This window comes from Pantherophis guttatus, chromosome 1, assembly GCF_059756535.1.
Source record: "Pantherophis guttatus breed Tessera chromosome 1, ASM5975653v1, whole genome shotgun sequence".
Classification (NCBI taxonomy): domain Eukaryota; kingdom Metazoa; phylum Chordata; class Lepidosauria; order Squamata; family Colubridae; genus Pantherophis; species Pantherophis guttatus.
In genome coordinates this window covers 299,677,356-299,698,111 of record NC_142063.1, presented here as the reverse complement: position 1 = coordinate 299,698,111, position 20,756 = coordinate 299,677,356, and the positions used below count along the sequence as shown (strand labels likewise).

Genomic DNA, 20,756 nt, shown 5'->3' with positions numbered 1-20,756 from the left:
GTCTACCTTGAAGGGCAAAAGGTGATTAAATTGCAAGGCCCATGTTCCCTGGAGTTCAGTGTAAAAATCATATTAAAAATAATCTAAGGGAGGAAGGTTTTGTTCTGTGCACAAATCAAACCAGTCCCATTCATACTTCAAATAGCAGATTTTTTTTGGAAGCTTATTCCCAGTCTGGATTAAAAAAAATACACCCCAAACTGCTATGTTAATCACTACACGGTTATTTTGAACATTGGTAGAAATGCATTGAACATTACAAGGGGATCTTATTTCAGATAGTAGGTCCTCTTTGAATTTCCAAGCTCTGTCCATAATTAAGAGACCTTACCTAAATACTGCATTTATTAAGTATTTTGGACCCTCAGAATAATCTTCCTGTTGGAGGAAACTTCTGTAATTAAAGATCCTTAATGTACTTTTATTTCGTATAGCCACTTCATTTCTCCATTTTTTTTAAAGAAAAAGCGTGGACATTCAACAATAGTAATGACAGGGCAACAGAATAATAGCCCCCAAACTCTTGATGCACACAGGACTGTACTGGATTAGTTTATGTTGATGATAAGTGGGGGAATACTCCCAATACTTCTTATTAATTTGAGATCTTGAATTGTTTTCATTTACCTGACACTTTTGGGGAGAAGAATCTTTTAAAAATGTTGTGTTTTCTTGGAAGAAAGGTACAGGAAGCCTTCTCTGTGATTTTAATTAACAGCATTTTTCTGTCAAGTTTGCCCTGAATGTGTTCTATAGAATACTCCTTTGCAGATGTTAGTTGTAATAGCAATAACAATAACAACAACAATAATAATATTGATGTAGCATTATACAGTAGAATGCCCAGAAAGCTTCACATTTTTAAAAAGAGTCTTCTCCAAATGTAGTGTCCTGCAACCCTCACAACCTCTTAGTATTAACCATGCTGGCTGAGCACAATGAGAAATGAAGTCCACATTTTCTCAAGCAGGTTTTTCAATTTTTTTCCAGTTGTGAAATCTGTTAGTTAAAAAAAAATCTTTATCAAGAGGAAAAACTTTAGGGATAGAAAACTGAAAAAAATGAACAGGCACATATTCATTTATACACATTTATATATTACTGTTATTTAATATTTTTTGGGTTTAGTCTCTTGTGGAATCCCATCAAGTGCTCATGGAACCTGAGGTTCTGTGGAATCTGATTTGAAAAACCCTGCCCTTGCTTGCATTCCTGCTCTAGTAATGTGAATTGAAAATCTAACTAAATATTGCTGTGAACATGGTCGTTACATGTGGGAAAGATGCCTCATTGAAGACAGCTGCTAGGTGGCAAGCGAGAAATCTGCACTAAAATAACTGAGAGGAAAGAGAAAGCAATGAAAACTTCTACTCCCTCCCAGTGATTGTGCCCAAGATTGCACAGTTCTGTTGATAATTTGACTGTGTGAAAAGATGTGGGGTGTAACAATAGTATGTCTAAATAACTAGTAATATATGTCTTCAAGGTTGAAAATGCTCTCCATTCCTGACCAAAGTTGGGTAATTTCAATATGGAGAAGAACAAATTGCAATAATTTTATCTCCAAGAGTTACAAAGTTGGCTTAATTTGGTGTAATCTTTCTCATGAGTTCTTTGGACATTAGAAAATAATTTGAAGGCATAGAAGGGGAGAAAACAAGAAAATGGGGTAGATATATATTGACATAGAGTTAGTGCAAATCATGTGTCATAAACCAGTGAAGTAAAACTATTTCGCAATTGAAAGTTAAATTCTTATAAACATACAGTACAGTAAAAGGTATATAGAATCTGCACATACCCTTACCAGTTGTGAAGCACTTAAACAGAAAACTGAAACAATGGTTGGATTTTTTTTTTTTTTTTGACTTGCAGAATCTAATGCACATTGCATCATGTTCTCTGGGCATTAGATGGCTCCTATGTAATTAACACCTCAAGCTTGCAATGCCTTAGGGAAAAGAGGTGTTACAGGAAAGATGTAACAATATTATCTACATACATCTCACTCTTCATACTTCAGAGCAGAGCTACTGTAAATAGTGCATTTGATGCTCAACCTTGTGAATTTATAACCATCAATTTAGCATACATGTGAACACTTAATAACAGATTTTAACACTTCTACCAAGAAGGAAATTGAGTTTCCATAAGATGTTTGCACCCTGTTAGTTGTTATGTTCAGCAGTAAATGGGAATCATTATTGGCAGAGTCATTCTAATGATATAAATCAAATCAATCAATCAATAATAAGTAGATAAACAAGTTAATAAATGTTATATATATCTAAATAATAAAATTTATTAACTTGCTTATCTTCTTCTTCTTCTTCTTCTTCTTCTTCTTCTTCTTCTTCTTATTATTATTATTATTATTATTATTATTATTATTATTAGTGTGTGTGTGTGTATGTGGTTTCCTGCACAAAAAATGCAAGTGTGGTTATCCCATAAGATTACAGAAGAACATCAGGATAATTCCAATTTTATTTCTGATTTCTTCCCTAGTCCTCTCCAATGTGAAATTTTATCCTTTTCAGTGTAGCCACTTAAATTCTCATATTACTAATCCATCACAAACGTAAGACCTATTTCTGGTTTCAGTCACTGCTAGCTGAGATCTTTTAAGTGGCTGTGTGAAGTCAGGATTTTCCTTTCTATGCATCCTATTATGATAATTATGAGAACTGCCATGCAAAGAATCTTAACGTAGGGTGCCTTCTACAAGTATATATTCAGGAGGGAATGAGAAATGAGTAGAGAGAGATATAGAAGGATATGGGTGGAAGAATGGGTCTGAGAGAAGCTCTGAGTCCTAGCCCTAGGGTGATTTCAATCTGTCACAGTGACAAATTTATAAATATACATTTAGTCCTGGGGAAAACAAGACTTGACAGCCAATAGATAAGTAGTAAAAAACTAGTCCCTGTCTTGTTTAAATGTTTTTAAAATGGGTATACTATTTTACAGCTTCCCCATATTCCATGAAATCCCATTATCTAAAAGATGAGAGATGGGTGGGTGTTCAAATCGTAAAGGGTTTGATTAAGGGAATAAACCAATTAATATTTTTAATCCCAGAGTTAATGGGATAACATTTTGGTTTTGAAGCCTTGTAGAAAAACTACATGACACATTTTCTTCCTATTATTTCGAGCAACATTCACCGTTTTAAAGCTCATTCTGCAAGTTTATAGACTCCTTTTGGACATTTTTCATCTTTTTACTTTAATTATGTAAAACCATTTGATATTGTTACAAAAATTTATAGCTCATTGGTCACCCCTGCCTCTTTTGCTCAATTTTTAATGACCATTATGAAATGTCCTAGTTCCAGTACAGAACTCTGGGTCCTCACCATTTAGATCCATCCATCGCAAGAACTGCCCATTTTTATTCTTTGCTTTCTCTTTTTAACCAGTTACTGCTCCATAAGAAGATAGTGCTTCATGAATATTATGTTTATTTTGAAAAGGTATTTTGACAGAAATCTTTTGAAAATCCATGTGTCCCTGTCAAAAGATCTATTGACTTTAAAAGGATAATGAAGTAGGATTTATCTTCATAGACTCTCTGATACTCTTTAGAACATGTAGCTTCTTATGTTCTTCATAATGTAGTTGTCAGTAATACTTCCTTTAAATTTATTCAGTAAAAAATTAAACTATCTGGATCTTTTTGAAAACTTGGGACTCTGACTGGAATCAAGTTTTGGTGGCTTGGTTTTGTATGATTTGGGATGAGTTTGAACTGGTGATTCCTGAGAAAGTGGACAGGTTCCTAAGTGCTGTTAGCTCAACCACCTGCATGCTAGATTTAGATCATTTTAGATCATGAAGGTAATATGTGGTTGGGTCCATGCTGTGATGTCCAGTTCTTTGAAGGAGGGGGTGATGCCTCCTGCCTTAAAAGAGGCAGTGACATGTTTCATCTTCAAAAAGCTGTCCTTGGACCGGAGGCTTTACATAACTCATATCCTTGTCATTAACCTTTCCTTTTGGGGAAAGGTTATTTAGAAGGGGATTGGTTTGCAGTTGCATAAATCCTATCTAGACTTGTTTCAGTGGAGTATCAGGCTGGGATTTAGCTTGGGGATAGTTTGCTTACATATGTAGATGACCTGTGGTGTTGTTTGGATAGATGTGATGCACTGGTTCCAGGTGTGGGAAATTAGGGACATCTTTTTATGGTGGTTCTATTTCTTCCTTAAGATGGTTCTGGATGGAGGAGAGAAGTCATTCCCTGAGACCACCTCTCTGTGGGGTGCCATGGGGCTCGTCTGTCTTTTCTATCCTGCTTAATATCTACATGGAGTTGCTGGTTGATATAATCCACTTATTTGAAGTTCAGTATTATCAATACATTTGCTTTATTGGCAGCCACTCTCACTTCTGATTGGCATTCAGATTCTGATGTATTCCAATTCAAAGATTGTTTTACATGTACTATTGCTAAGCTAAAAATCCTGCATCAGGATTTTAAAACATCTCTGTGTTTTAAAGATGTTTATATATTGATTTTATATTCTACTGTAGAATTTTCCTGGATATCAGCACTAGATTGCCTGAATCCTTCTTTTTCTACCTTTTAAAATATGGTCAATATTGCCTGTTCTATAAAATTTTGCCTAGTTTTTGAATAGAAATTCAGTTAGACCATCAGTGCACTCTCTCTGGCCATGGAGATCTAACTCATTCAAGGTCAGAAGATAAACCTTGATTGTGTTTGATAGAAACTCAACCTGACATATTGCTCCTTCTGTCTGCTATTCACAAACTGTCTGGTGGAAAACATATCCTCTTCTTGGACGAATAGGAATAGAGTAGTTCATCTTCTTTTCTATTTGCAATTCTTTTGTTGCCTTCATTCAGCAGCCATATATCATTAGTATGATTTCTTTTAAAATAGCTTCCATCCGTCCTTGAAAAGTCATCATCCTGTGTATATTTAGAAGTCAGAGGTTAAATTTAAACTCCACTATTTTCAATGTAGACAGAAAAGAAGAAAGAATGAATGGCAAGTTTATTTATTTATTTAAAACATCTATAGAGCTGCCCATCTTATGGGCTAACTCTTATAACTAATTCTGGGCAGCTCCCAATCAAATATACAGATTCACAGATAAACTATGTGTACTTTTTATGAATAACAGTATATAGTATGTGAGAAGCCATATGATACTCCTCCCTTAACTGTGGCCCTATTTATGCTAATATATGACCTGGATGCTCAGAGTTAATTTGGCTAAATCCAAAAATACTATGGAATTCCTGGAAGCTTGACACCAGACAAATCAGCCAACAATAGACACATAGAAGTAAATCATATTTACACATCATTAAAAAGAGACAATAAAAAAAACTAAGAAGGGAACAAAACAACAGGAACATATCCTGTCTACCAGCCAACATCCTGATAAGCAGAGATTTAACACCAGGCAAACAATCAAACAGAAATCAGTGCCCTATTATTTACATATATCTAACTTTATCTTAATCTACTTAAATAATCTAATTTCCTTTGTGTCGACTTTTCTTTACTTTGATCTTCAACACATATAATCCATATTATCACAAAAATAAGCAATAGAGTATTATTTCTGTTTCCCCTTTTTCCCCCTTTATTTTCCCCAAAGAAGTTTGCCCACTTTTTGGATCCAGACCTGATGGTTTCCCTAATTGAAAACAGTGTGGGTGAATGTATATGAATGTGTATATGTGTGTGTGTGCATGAGTGTCTAAGAAAGAGCAAATGTACATTGAAATCAGTAAAGTTTTGCTGTTACTTTAAATTCACTGAGTCTCTTGTGTATTCCAAATAACTTGTTGTGCCTCATGCTCTTGGTTGAAAGTGTTTTGAGCATGTCCCTAATTGTTTCCTGGCTGTTGAATAGGGCTGTGAGTTTCTGACCATAAACTGAACCTGGGAGCATGTGTAACATCTTTATTGGTATTGAGATGGGATGCATGGATTTGACCCTCTGAATGTTTTATTCGAGTGATTAGTTATTCCTTGAGAAAGTCTGGAGACGACCAACAAATGGATGCTTTGTCACTGCCTGGGCTCCCAGGGGGAAATGGGTTTGGCAGCCCTGGGGTCACCGTGGAAGGAACCACACACAGTTGATGTAATTTCATCCCACTTAGTGTACCTGGACATAAATGGATAGTAATACCACTCTCATGTTATATCTATATAAATGCTATGATTACTTTTGTCTTCCTCTCCCGCTTTTGTCCCCGCCCTCCCCCTATTGCGTAGGGTGACTTTTTTCGGTAGGAATGTCACATCCCTCTGCTTCTTTGGTATACCCTCAAGTCTAAAAGCTGTTACTGCTTTAAAAGATTTTACTAATAACTCATGGGAGGGAATGCTTTTTTTCACTTTGGACCACTTCCAGAACTAAAACCATGGACAAACCAGAAGAGAGTCGCCCTACATTTTTTAAATGCAACCAATAGGAGTCAATATTTCACTAACTTGGAGAATCATAAATATCCACTGCCCTACAAATCTCCTGTTTTTTAAATCTGTGGAAAGGTCTACAGTATCTGCTATGATTCTACCCCTTTATTTTTAGCTAAATATTTCTTTTTGTTATGTGAGCATGGTGGTGGGTGGGATTCTGCCATTGGGTGCTTCTGTATGCCACACAGATAAGCCGAGCACCCCAACTTAAGTGAGAACTATCATAATCTTGCTATTTGTATTGTTTTCCTTTATATTAATTTCCTCAATTTTTCAATGTGTTAATTTTTTTTTTTGAAATAATATATGTCTATGCCGATTGGATAGCAAACCTATTGTCAAGAATACATTAAAAAACCTGTAATGCTCTGGGTGATGAGTGAGCTCCATTTGGTGGCGTCTCCTGTTTAACTCAATGCCAAAAGGAGGAATGTGTGAGGCTAGGCTGAAATTGCCATATCTACAGCTGAAGTGTCTAAAGATTTCATTGGGGAGGTAGTTAAAAAGGAATCAAGCCCTTGAGAAAACAAAGGAAAAGACAAAAGAAATTGGCCTTGAGCACATGGAAACCATTCCCCCATCTCTTCCCATCTCCTCCCTCTTCCTCCTCCATCCTCCTCCTCCTTATAAATGAACAAGGACAGAGTAGTTGTGAGTCTTATGAATCAGTAAAGCAAAGACTTTGAGGGATTAAAGGGATTCTAAAGTCTGCCCTAAAGACTTTGAGTTGCTTTCGATCCAGACTTGGCGTCTTCCATCTCTTTATTTAGTGTCTGTTAGTCTAGTTGAGAAGGACCTGGAGGGTATGTGTGTACGTGCATATGAGAAAGAGCAAATGTACATTGTAACCAGTAAAGTTTTGCTATTATTTTCGATTCACTGGATCACTTATGAATTCTAAAGAACCTGCCATGCCTCAGTTTTTGGTTGAAAGTGATCTGAGGTAATTGTTTAATTATTTTCTGGTTATTGACCACCAGGGCTGTAAATATGTGAGTGAGTGACCATAAATTGGATCTGGGAGTACATGTAACACCCACACTCTGTCACATTGATGATGTTAACTAATTGGTTAATGAAACATCTGCAACTAAACTCACAGAGCACCAAGGATTCCACAATAAAACTGATTTCCTAGTTCAGTCTGTGTTAATTATATTATTTCATTTGTTATTTTTTATCCTTTTAAAAGCCTTGAGCACTAAAAAGACCTTGCTTTTGTTTTTCAGATTGTTTCACGAAAAAATCCAGAAGATGTCCAAGAGGTATGAAGGCTCTTTTGTTTACATTTGTGCTAGTTTGTCCTTTTAAAAGCAACATTGACTCTTACCAGGAGATATATAAGTCTCAACATCTGCATGATAATGCCATAACCCCCCACCCCAAAGCTGCCTGCAAGTCATAACAATGCACTGTCAAGTTGAGATATATATTTTAAAATAAATACAGAAATATGATTTGAGAGACGGCAGAGTGTCAAGAATTACACAGATTTTAAATGTGATTCAGTGAGTTACAAGGTGAGAGGAAAGGAATGCAAAACAGATTTGATAAAAAATGAAGGAAATTTAAGAAAGTTCTTTATTCTAGACCAGACTCTCAGATCGTTCAGCTCAGTATTTGTCTTCTCTGATGTCAGAATCTCAGGTAGAAGTCATTCTTACCCCTGTTTCCTGATCTTTTTAACTGGCTGGAAGGCATTGATTTTGGCCCCTTTTAATGCAAATATGCATTAATGCAATGTGCTTATTTCTGAACCAGTATCTGTTCCTAGGGAGAAAATAAAATGGGGTTGATAGCAGACAAAGCAGAGTGGTCAGAGCAATTATGATAACTCTAAAAACATTCATAAAAAGAACAGAGTAAGACAGCCAAGAGCAGCATCGTTGGGTCCACAGCTAAAAGTTGGTGAAATTGGTGATATGTATTCCTGAGGGCTTTCAATAGTGGTGGGGCTGGGGCGGACTGGTGACTGAAAAAAATAGTCTCTTTTATACACATATACTGTATATTAGTTTACTTGACAGTAGTGTGGACATAACATGTATTTTTAGGATGACTTTTCAACTTCTTATTTTAGAATACAGCCTTTGGTATTCCTTTCCAACCCAGTTTAGCTTCTAATCTCAGAGAAGGCCAGTCTGTTAAGACAGGATGCAGCAGAGGACACATTTTTCCTTCATTGCAGTCTCAATGAATTTCATCAGCAACCATCCCAACATTCAAAGAGTTTAAAGAACATCTTCTTGCAGGCAGGGTATTTATCAATTCCAGTGATAAAGAGCCGAGGTGGCACAGTGGTTAGAGTGCAGTACTGCAGTTACTTCAGCTGACTGCTAGTTCAGCAGATCAGCAGATCAAATTTCACCGGCTCAAGGTTGACTCAGCCTTCCATCCTTCCGAGGTGGGTAAAATGAGGACCCAGATTGTTGGGGGCAATATGCTAATGCTAATGCAATATGCTAATATGCAATATGCTATATGCTAACTTTGTAAACCGCTTAGAGAGGGCTGTAAAGCATTATGAAGCGGCATAGAAGTCTAAATAATAATAAATAATAAACAAATGCAGCGCTGAGGAACAGAATCTTCCTCAGAATCAGAACTTAGAAGGGAAGAATTAAAACTCCATCTACTGTGTACAGAAAGAGAAGGAACTGGAAGAAAATTCAACTAAAGGACAGTGGTGCAGATTAGAGTTGGAGGAATCTTGGGAGAAAATTAGACTAAAGACTATTGGAGACAAGAGTGGGGAAGATGAAGATGGAAAGAATATTACATGTAGGAGTTGGGGTGGAAAAAGAGGAACAGGAAAGATTGCTTGAAGTATATGGAAAAATTGCATGGGTCTGTGATTGGATAGGAAATGGAAGGGGGACATGAGCAGAAGGTGGTTAGGTGGAAGAAGGGAGGAATATTGAAGAGGCTTATGGTCCACCTCCTGAGTGAGAGAATAGGATGGTGTATAAGGAAAGTCATATACTCACCCCACCCTGAAGAGATCTGGAGAGGAGAAATTGACCATGGACCATTGCAAGGATTACAGGGCCCTTACAACATATTCCCCCAACTATCTTCCTGCTTGCTTGCTTTTTTACTTACAATATTTAAAGTGCTTTTATGGATTCAGTCCTTCCAACTCTAAAAATATAATATGTACAATAATATCAAAAATATATCAATGCTACAAACACTAGCCTCTCAAATTCATGTAACTTAATGTAAGATAATTAATATTATTTATCTGTATTATATAATGCAACTTCATCTAGATTTTTAGAATGATTTGCCTTGTTAGATTTAGTTGGTCTATATATTCATGCTGAATTTAGTAGTGTTTTTTAAAATACATATTCAAAAACACTTAAAACAACTTACTGGCTTGTTATTCAGTGGAGACATTTCATTTAGCTTGGCAAATGTGACAATTGGTTAATATCACTTGATACTGGCAAACAGATAACTTGTAGACTATGTAAGGCTGAAACTGGAAACTTATGTCTTCTGGCTATTTATTTTAACTTTTTAAAAACAAGTTTAATGTTTACAACTGTAAACAGCGCTTTGATGTTATTATATAAAAAATCTAGCCTAGCCAAAAAGCTTTAAATTATCTGTTCCAATTTTAGCTGAATAAAATACATATATCTCTGAACAATTTGTTTACCTTTTTTTGTCTTTCTTTTGAGAAAATAGTCATAGATGTTTCTGTTGAGCTTGGTAGGCCTTTCTCCTAGCTGTACACTATATATAACTATGTATAAAAAGTTCTAGAGCTAGGAAAATATTTTATATACAGTAGTAAAATAAATAATATACAATCATGCTTTTTTAGCATTTTAACATTTCTTGGAGTCAGAAACAGCATCAGAGAAATAGAAGAAAGGCAGAATTGCCAAGAGAGTTTCTTATTCTTTCTGATCTGAATTTTTAACTGGAAGATGCAAATTAGTCACTTCTAAATCTTTGAGCACCAATACCTGGAATAATGTTTAATTCTTACACATGCTATAGAAATATTAAAAATAGTTCAATACCAAGTGGTGGACAACAAGGGCACTAGGTTAAGACAGAAGGACATTAAAATATGCATTATTCTGGTAGAAAGATAATAGGTAGTTGTGGTCCGCTGTTAGGAATAAATGTTTATCAAAAGAAATGAAAAGGGTTGAAGAGTATACTTCTGTCCATTCTGCTATAGGGAAGAGACTTAAGTACATCAGGGCAAAAAGTAGATTGAAGGCAATGGGAACAAACAGAACATGTAAATAATAACATGAGTGCTGAATGAATGTGGATTGAATGCAAAAGTGATTGACCAGAATGAAAGAAATACACAGAGTTGCTTTGGTCATATACAGGTAGTCCTCATTTAATGGCCACAATTGGAACTTAGTCATTAAGCTAAGCAGTCATTAAATGAAACTGTGATTGTGCTTGTGATCTTATTTCAGCTTTCCTTTGGTTTACAAACCTGCAAAAGTCGTAAATGGAAGGATTGGTTGTAATGTTATGTTTATCACCACAGTAGCTGAGGACTGTTGTTAAATGGGACTATCTGGGGAAAAAAATGGAAAGGGGCTGAATTACAAGACAGGTATAAAAGAAGAGTGACTTGGGCAGGAGGAGGGAAAGACCAAGAAAGTAAGGGTTGAATGGAGTTGATGAGATGTCCAAGAATAAAGGGATGAGAAATTTGTGGGACAAAATGCAGTGTGCGAAGTGGTGGAAACAAGCATGATTTGTAAGGCTAGAAAAGAATGCAAAAGTATAATGAGAGAATTGTGTTGATGTGTACTAATTTTAACCTTTTCTTATTTCATAACTCTAATTTCTGTGGTTTCCTATTTCCTACTTCTTTTTTGCATTCTGTGTTACTTATTCCAAAAGGGAATGATGGGATTGCTGAATATGCCTGTGAATTTATACATTCTGAATAATGTTATCTTTTTAATAACTTATGTTTGTGCAAATGTATGTGTACATTATGGGGTATATGGGATCTTGATGCCCCTAAAAAGAAAAAGCAATTCTTAAGAAACAGTTAAGAATTCCAGGCAGGCACTGGATTTTTACAACAAATAAATCCATTGGAAAACAAGGATAGAGAGAAAGGGGGGGGCGGTGAGGGAAGGAGGGAGAGAGAGAGGGGATTTGCTAATACATGAAAGTATTTTTGTATCTTTCTTTATTTGAGCCGTGGTGGCACAGTGGTTAGAGTGCAGTACTACAGGCTACTTCTGCTGACTGACTGCAATTTGGCAGTTCAAATCTCACCAGGCTCAAGGTTAACTCAACCTTCCATCCTTCCGAGGTGGGTAAAATGAGAACCCAAATTGTTGGGGGCAATATGCTGACTCTGTAAACCGCTTAGAGAGGGCTATAAAGCACTGTGAAGCAGTATATAAGTAAGTGCTATTGCTATTTGTAAGAACAGATACACAAAGCCTGTTATTTTGTGATTATCTATTTTTTATAAAAAAGAATTGTCTAGGTTAATATTTACAACCCAGTTTAGATTATCCTGGTGTATTTAATAATTATTTAAGACTTCTTCATTTGTTTCCCCATTTGGGCAATTGGTAAAGATTTAATGGATGTCTTAATCATATTTTAGAAAAAAAAATATTGACCGAAGAAGTTATAGTCCTCCGTTGTGTAGCAGTGAAGGTTTACAGTTGCATGCAAATGTTTAGCACCCTTGGTATGTTTCAATGAATGCCTAAATAAACAAAAGCTGGCCAACCTCTAGGTAGGAAGTTACACAATATCTTTTTGCAAATATGAATTTATACATACTGCGTGACATTCAAAAGCAGTAGAAGTTCAAAAGCATGCAAATGTAAGTAGATAAATAGGTACCACTTTGGTGGGACGGTAACAGCATTCTGTGTGCCTCAAAGTATAGTCATGCTGGCCACATGACCATAGAAGTGTTTTCAGACAATGCTGGCTCCCTCAGCTAGGAAAACAGTGCTGAGCATTGACACGACTGGACAGGGGAAACCTTTACTTTTTTTTTTTAGCTATTTCTGTGCAGTTATTTACAGATTTAAAATGGCCTGAAACAGTACATTAGAAATATATCTTACATGACTAAACTGAATTTAAATACATTATTAGGGAAGAATTCAATTAGAATTCTCTCCGTTAGTTTATGAACAAAACTAAGTATGAAGTGATTTCTTGGATTAAAATTCTTACTTAATACATCTTAGTAGATCTGTTCTTCAGGTAGAAAAGGGAGGGAAGGAAAAATGATATCACAACAAAATATAGGTTTATACTGTTAGCTAATATTTTTGGTGACTGTATTGGTTTCTGCTATTTTTTTTATAAATGCTTTATTAGAAGGACTAATTGCCTCATGGGTATGTTTGTTTTCTGTTTTGTTTTATTTTGTTTTGCTTCAGATAGTCGTTTGGAAGAGATACAGTGACTTTAAGAAATTGCACAAAGAACTCTGGCAGATTCATAAGCACTTATTCAGGCATACAGAATTGTTTCCTCCTTTTGCTAAAGCAATAGTATTTGGTAAGCATCTTTTTCAAATAATTAAATAATTTGGGAATATATTTTTGTTCATCGTGAAATAGAATAATTGGATTGCCAAGCAATGGCAAACCACTTCTAAAAAAAGTTCCCAAGAAAATTGCAGGGACTTGTCCACATTATTGCCAAGGATCAAGAGTCACACTGACTTGGGCACAAAGGAATAATATATCCCATATGTATTACATATCCATTGTATATCTCATTATGGATTCTAATTACAATTAGAATATCAAGATAACTTGTTACTGTATAAACCTCACTTGTACAGATTCCACTCCTGATTCTGGATCTAATTGTGGGCTAGCGTTATACATAAACCATTTTGTTAGCCATGATCAGTTCCAAATCATAATTTGTCTTGCATTCCTGACATAAATAGAAGGAACTATTGAAAACAAACAGTTGGGTCAGAGTGAGATGTCTGCAGTGATCACTGCTGAAAAACCTGACTGCCTCTGAAGATAAGCCTGAAGATTAGTCATCATCTGAGGACTGCTTGGCTAGTTAAATTGACTTGTTCAACTGTATTGCCTAAGCAGAGGTTGTATTCTTTTGTTTTGTTCTCCTTCTAGCTAATTTTTGTTTTCATAGCTTCTCCATCAAATTTCCCCTTTGTTTTCATTCTCTTCCTGCTGCAGCTACCTTTTCCTCTTGCTGTATCTTCACTCTGTTTTTTCTTCTGTTTTGCTGTTTCTATTGGAAGGAGGAAGAAGTACGTTTGTGTGCCTGTAAAATGTGTTTTGTTGTGAGAGTGGTTCTGTATGAGAAAGAATGGTTACTTGTTTGACATTAATCACGCTAGGAAAATGCAGAATATTTTATTTACCTGCTATACTTTAGTGTTCTTTTCAAATATTTTCTTATAGCTGAATGATAGAAGAAAACATGCTTTCTAACGTTTATGTTGAATTCCTTCCGTACAATTTCTTGTAATTCTTTAGAGACCCCTGTAAGGTCCTATGATGCTTTTCTGATTAAAATTTATTTTAAAAGGACTTTGATTAGTGAAATTATGAAATATACAGGTAATACTCAAATACTCACTTAACAATCACATTTGGGACTGGCAACTCTGTAATTTCCCCAGTGGTCATTAAGTGAATCACTGCAATGATTGCAGTTAGCCATCACATGACCACAGTTTGTGATTTTACTGCTGGCTTCTCTATTGACTCTGTTGGAAATGGGATGTGAAGTACACAAATGGTGATCATGTGATCATGAGATGCTACAATAATCACAAATGCTCACTGGTTGCTAAGTGCCCAAATTTGCCAAATGGCTAGGGGTTCCTCTGATTTCCAATAGGAGGCTGTTCCAAAAGACTTGGAGTGACCACTGATAAGGCATGCCTCTGAGGTCCCATCAGATGGCAACATTTAAGGGAGAGGACCTGGAGTGTACCCAGGACAGATATCCTCAGGGAGAGGGAGTCCCACAAGTAAACTGTTGGCTGTCCCAATAGCATATTGGGACAGCCATATTGGCTGATGGCCCCCAGGAGGAGAGCATTCTCTGTGGGACCCCCGACCCTCTGGAATGATTTGCCCACCGAGCTCAGGATAGCTCCCGACCTCCTTTCCTTCCGTCGTGAGTTGAAGACGTGGCTCTTTCGTCAACTTAACTGATCCGTTATGGGTGTACATTGTTATAATTTATAATTGTTTTAATTGGGTTGTTGATTTTAATTTTATTGTGATTTGTATTGGATATTGTTTTTGTAAGCCGCCCTGAGTCCCTCGGGAGAATGGCGGCATATAAATCACAAAAATAAATAAATAAATAAATAAACAAATAAATAAATAATAAATATTTTTATTATTTGGATAGAAACTTTTTTGTTCTTGAATTTCCTGAATTTATTAGGTATGTTGACATTGAAAAACGTCTTAAAATACATGCCTGATACAACTTTGGACAAGGTGTCTCCTGAGATGCTCAAGTGCTGTTGTTTTTTCTGGCATTGGAAACATTGAGGAGAATACAAATTGTAAATTATTACAGAGCAGTGCTGAGAACATTTAATTGGGATTAGGGACACTCTGAACAAAATCTCAATTTGATCAAGAAGGTGACTAGTTGAAGCTTTGCCTGTCATTGTCTTTCAGCTTATCTTGCCTCTTGGGACTGTTGTGAGGTAAAGTGTGTATACATGTGTGTGCATATTTTGCATGTTTTTCAAGAGATATTTATGACACACTACTCTGAGCTCCTTGGAAGAAGAGATGTAAAGGATAAAGATTGGGCAATAATGGAGGACATTCAGATATGTCTGTCATTTTACTGTCATCCAATGCTGATATGCTCAGATTGGCTCCATGATTCAATCATTGAAATATGTAATCTTCCTGAAAGGACAATAAATTCCTCAATTTATAATGTGATGGTGATTGTCTTCATTCTTGATCCTGATAGATTATCCATATCTCCCTTTTAAAAAAAACATACCCCTCTAAAAAGCAAAAAATAAAAATATTTTTTTCCCCTGAATATGATTTGATAGTTATGTATTTTGATGGCAGTGGTGCTATATAACTTTTGTTCTATTCCTTATTCTTGGATTAAAAAAAAATCTTTTCCCTTAATTTCTGGTGACTGCCTTCCTGTAGTTTTCTTGGCAGTATTATGGAATAGATTGGAGATACTAAGGAAAACATTTTTCTGGAATGTTTTTCAACTTCAACTTCAAGTCCCAACTGGAATTCTCAGACAACCTCCCTTTACCTGACCAAGACTGATTCTGCTTAGTTTCTGTCTAGTAATGATGCCTTCTCTTGAGGCACTGTTCTTAGGAACACAGGAAGACATTCATCATAATTTATCTACTTCAAGAAGCCATTGTATCATGGCTGCAGTGCAGGGGTGAAATCCAGCAGGTTCTACTGGATTCTGGAGGTTCTGGAGAACCTATAGTGGAAATTTTGAGTAGTTTGGAGAACCGGCAAATACCACCTCTGGGTAGGTGGGGTGGGAATGGAGATTTTGCAATATCCTTCCCCTGCCACGCCCAGCAAGCCACATGCAGAGAACTGGTAGGGAAAACTTTTGGATTTCACCCCTGCTGCAGTGGTGAAGTTAAACTTTTAGAAAGCTGAGTATTGAGTAAATGGATGTTTACTGTTGGATGTTATCAAGCAGCTCTAAAACCTACATGTTTTCCTGTAACATGTCTAGAAGCCCAAATCATTTGTAGTGTCTTCCCATTTTACAACTGGTACAAACCATAGTTAACAATGTCCAAACTGAACTGGTAATCCAATATTGTATATAATAAAAATAGATCTAGTCAAGGTTGCTTATTTAAAATGTGTATACCCTGTCTTTCCTCGGTTTTGTTCAAGGTAGTCAACAATGGTAAATTAAAGCAATTGATAAAATAGTAGTAAAACACTAAAATAGCAATACAAAAGAGAAATAAGTACAGCAAGTCTTTAAAAGAACAATGTAATGAAGTAGAGTATGCTAAACTATAATATAGTTGGTTTAAGCTTCATAATGTCAGCCAGGGCTGACACATAAGATGTGTGAAACCACCAATTGTGGCTTATGTGCCTTAGCTTGATCTATGTATGACTAAAAAGGATTTTTAGTTTCAAAGCCTTCCTGTGAAAACATATTTTAATAACCAGCAAAATGAGAAGGACAAGAGACAACTTCCACGTGGTGGTGTTTTAGAGTCAGAATTTGCAAAGATAGAGTTAAAAAACCCCAAAAAAACAAGGAATAGCTACAACAATGTAATTGAACTCTTGCTTCCTGCCTCTTTTTAAATGAACATTACATTTGCCAGGCTAGCTGATCTTCCCTTTTTGAGGGTCATTATAAGAGAGAAACAAATCCGCTGCCAGTAGACTGCTGAAGGGCAGCCTGCTTTTCTCTTTTGCTTCACTCATTGGATAAAGCAGCTGGATGAATTGGCATTTATCTGTACCCAGCTGAAATGGCATCCTCTCTCTCTCAAATAGAAACATTGCCAGAAAACATGAGACTTGACCTGGAGTCTGTTAAGTGTCTAGTCTTGCTCTTGTTACTTAGAAGTAAGCCGAAAGGTTTAATGAAAGTATTCCTAGATAAACATTAATAGTGCTAGTTCATCTCTTTAACACTTCATAATAAATCTCTCTTAACTGCTTAGAAATAAAAGCATCTCAAAAAAACCTGCATACTGATTGTAAGCACTTAAGCCACTATTTAAGAACAGTTAAAGCACCAAGTAACACTTAAAGCCCCTAAGTCAGTGATCCCCAACCTTTCTGGCTTGGTGGCCCAGTGGGGTGGGGGAGAGGGGATAGTTCCTTGAATGATAGCTGGGGTAAGTGCAAGCACATTCAGCCACCTTTCATGCAATGGGAGCTTTGGGCGCATTCACATGTTCGACTACCGCCTGTGTGGCCCAGTTTCAAACAGGCTGCAGCCCCTGCCCTAAGTCATTTGTAATGCAGTAGAGTCCATGCCTCTCTCCCTATGCTAAAAGCCTTCTTACAAAATGCACATCTTGGCCACTTTGCTAATTGAAGAAAATAAAATGACCATATATTCTGTGCTAGTGCGCAGTTCTTTTAATTCACAGTTGCTGTAGCAAATTTTCCCCAGGCTCTTGACCTCTAGATATAGTGGATGGTCTTCTTCATTCTAACCTTGTGACTTAAGGTTGATAAAAGATGTGCTTAATACATCTGGAAATCCTACCTTGGAATTGCTTCACCGTCATCTATTTCTAACCATGATGACATCAAAATAGCCATAGCAATAGCACTTAGACTTATATACCACTTCACAGTGCTTTACAGCTCTCTCTAAGCGGTTTAGAGTCAGCATATTGCCCCCAACAATCTGGATCCTCATTTTACCTACCTCAGAAGGACGGAAGGCTGAGCCAACCTTGAGCCTGGTTAGATTCAATCTGCCAAAGTGCTGGCAGCCGGTGATCAGCAGAAGTAGCCTGCAGTACTGCACTCTAACCACTGCGCCACCGCGGCTCAAAATAATGAATTGTACATTGCAACACAAATTTTGCCCTTTTGCATTTGTATTGCGATATGGCATGCAAGTATGTAAGGGACAGAGAAATATGTATCATAGCTTCACAGTACCACACTGTACTCTTTTAGTACTCAAGATATCCGATACTAAGGTAATGCCATCAGCATAATGGAGATTATTGATGCTATTTCCTCCAATTTTAAAACCTTCCATCTTCTTCCAATCCAGGTTCCCTTAATTCTACATATTAATGTAATAAAAATAATTATTTAGATAGGTTGAATAAATAAGGTGAGAATATACAGCCTTGTTTCACTCCTTTGCCAACCTGGAGCCAGTCTGTATCATCATGTTTTATCTTACTGTGACTTCCTGGATCCCAAGAGTCCTTTTGGGGAGTGGAAGGCCCCTCCCATTGATAATACAGTCTTTTCCTGGAATAGTCTTTTTTTCTCATTAAAGTTGTAATCTTCCTTCACTACCCCTTCCCACCCAACCTAAATAGAAAAGACCTTTGGGAGGAAGGAAGAAAACTTGCCTTCTTTTTCTTCCAATAGCAAGATTGTTCTGTGCATGGTGTTCAGTAAAGAGAAATTCAGAATCCAAATCTTTGTTTTTAGCATAAACCAAATAGCTGAAGTCTGCAACCATAAGGGATTAGGGCTGAAGTAGGCACAGTACAGAATAGATATCTATAATGTGGCTAACTCTCATTTTTTTTTTTTTTACATTGAGGGTATATATTTAACATTTTATTGGCCAACCAATGTGTTCCCATAAAAGATGGAGTTTTACATTCCATTAGGGCTGCCAAAGGTATATATATCTTCAATAGATGATAAAACATTCTGGGACATTTGAGCCCAGATATTTGACCCTGTCTCCTGAAGCAGTTGAAGATGCAAGGCTTTTTTTCCCCCTCATAAAGGATTTTTGTCCGAAAAAAAATGTCTTGTTGATTTTGTTGATTTTGTTCATGTTTCAGGGCGATTTGAAGAAGGTGTGATTGAAGAGAGAAGACAGTGCGCAGAAGATTTGCTTCAGTTTTCTGCCAACATCCCCATGCTCTACACTAGCAAGCAGCTTGAAGATTTCTTTAAGGTGAATCTTTTTCAGCTAGCCCATCTAATAGATTATTTCATTTCACTGTGTGAGTGAAGTACTTGTTCATAGTGCTATTGCTTTGTAAAAATTAGTACAAATGCAGTTTACTGTAAATCTCAGGAAAACATAAGCAATCTTCGTCTATTTGATCAAGGGCAGCTATTCATAGCCTCAATTTCCCATCTAAACAGTTGCAAATGATAGGTTTTCAGGATTGGCCTAAGGTTGAAACAGTTTCTCTATAGTATACAAACAAACAAACAAGCAAACAAATGTGTGTAAAATCTCCATTCTCTCATACCTCCATATGCAACCATTTACTCAGGAAATTATGTCTGTTTATAAATAGAGTTCTGGGTGATGTAAATAGGCTAAACTCATAGTTACTATTACAAATCATTCACTATATCAGGGCTGTCAAACTCATGTCGTCACAGCGACGTCATGTGATGTATTGGGACTCCCCCCCTTTTGCTAAACCAGGCATGGGTGTGGCCAGCGCATGATGCATCCAGCCCGCAGCCCGCGAGTTTGACAGCCCTGCTCTATATGATATAAAACAGAAAGGCACTTTATTAGAATAAGAACACCCAGAGAATTTTGGATTGGGACAGTATACAAATGTTGCAAAACAAATGAATAAAAGTACCATATAGATTATATTAGATAGACAAACAACTTCTACTTTGCTACTATTTTATGCCTTAAATATATTATTGATGCACAGTGGAAGGAAAGAGAGTGTCTAATAGTTAGCAGTTAGATTAGTAACTACACATTGCTGATATTCTATTAAGTGGTCTTTTCAGCAAACGGAGATGATGTCAGTGTGGCAATGCACATGCAATAAAGTGATTATGTCAAGATAATGTAAAAATATATTTCGCATTAGATATTCTGTAGCATTAAGCACATGTTATTTGTTCCTCCTTGATCTTCCCTGCAGACACCCAAACTTCTACATAATAGGCATATAGTACTGCCAGATAGGGCTGCTAATATCCAGGCATCACTAAGATGGCAGCAAAACATATAAGTATTCTGTACCTCTTTGCTACTATTTATAGCCATGCAGATTTTTGTAGCCCAGATCTGATCCTTTTGGCTTTGGCTAACTTCACATATCATGCCAAACTGTGGTTAGGGAAGCTTGTTTATGTATATCCAGTATTTCTTCCATGAGGGCTTAGGGAGACAAGTATGGAGAACCCAGGCTTTGCCTAGGCACTAAGCAGATCCAGATGTGCTTAAGCTCAGCTGTATCATATACATTCGAACTGTGCTGGGAAGCCAAAATATGTGTTCTATGAACCTGACTGAGAAACCACAACCTTTGTGTGACTGGTAAACATTATGGTTTGTGGCAGGTTTACAATGGGTTTAATTATGATTTATAATTATGGTGTAACAATTAAATTGGTACAACAGGAATAAGGCTGCTAAGCTGATATAAAAACCAGCAAAGATACTTTCTAGAGGAGAACCATTCTAGTTCGAGAGGTATCAAACTAAAACATGGTCGAAAGTTAATTTAAGATAAGACAGCTTTTTTTCTTTTCTAGCAGATGGGGCAGGGGATCTGGTGGGTTATTAACTCTTTGATGTATCCATGCAGATTGTTTAATGAGAAAGTTCTAAGCCTCTTT

General features: G+C 36.5%; 1 protein-coding gene across 4 annotated transcripts in view; it reads left to right on the top strand.

Moving 5' to 3' along the window:
* RPS6KC1 (ribosomal protein S6 kinase C1) overlaps positions 1-20,756 on the top strand; it is a 98,246-nt gene that overhangs the window by 1,387 nt on the left and 76,103 nt on the right. For 2 of the 4 annotated variants that reach the window (XM_060692492.2, XM_034427798.3), the window contains exons 2-4: positions 7,698-7,733; positions 12,882-13,002; positions 18,992-19,107. In XM_060692492.2, coding sequence (XP_060548475.1) covers positions 7,698-7,733; positions 12,882-13,002; positions 18,992-19,107 — 273 coding nt within the window. The remainder of the gene's footprint in view (positions 1-7,697; positions 7,734-12,881; positions 13,003-18,991; positions 19,108-20,756) is intronic. The other 2 variants (XM_087883189.1, XM_034427800.2) reach the window with 2 other exon arrangements.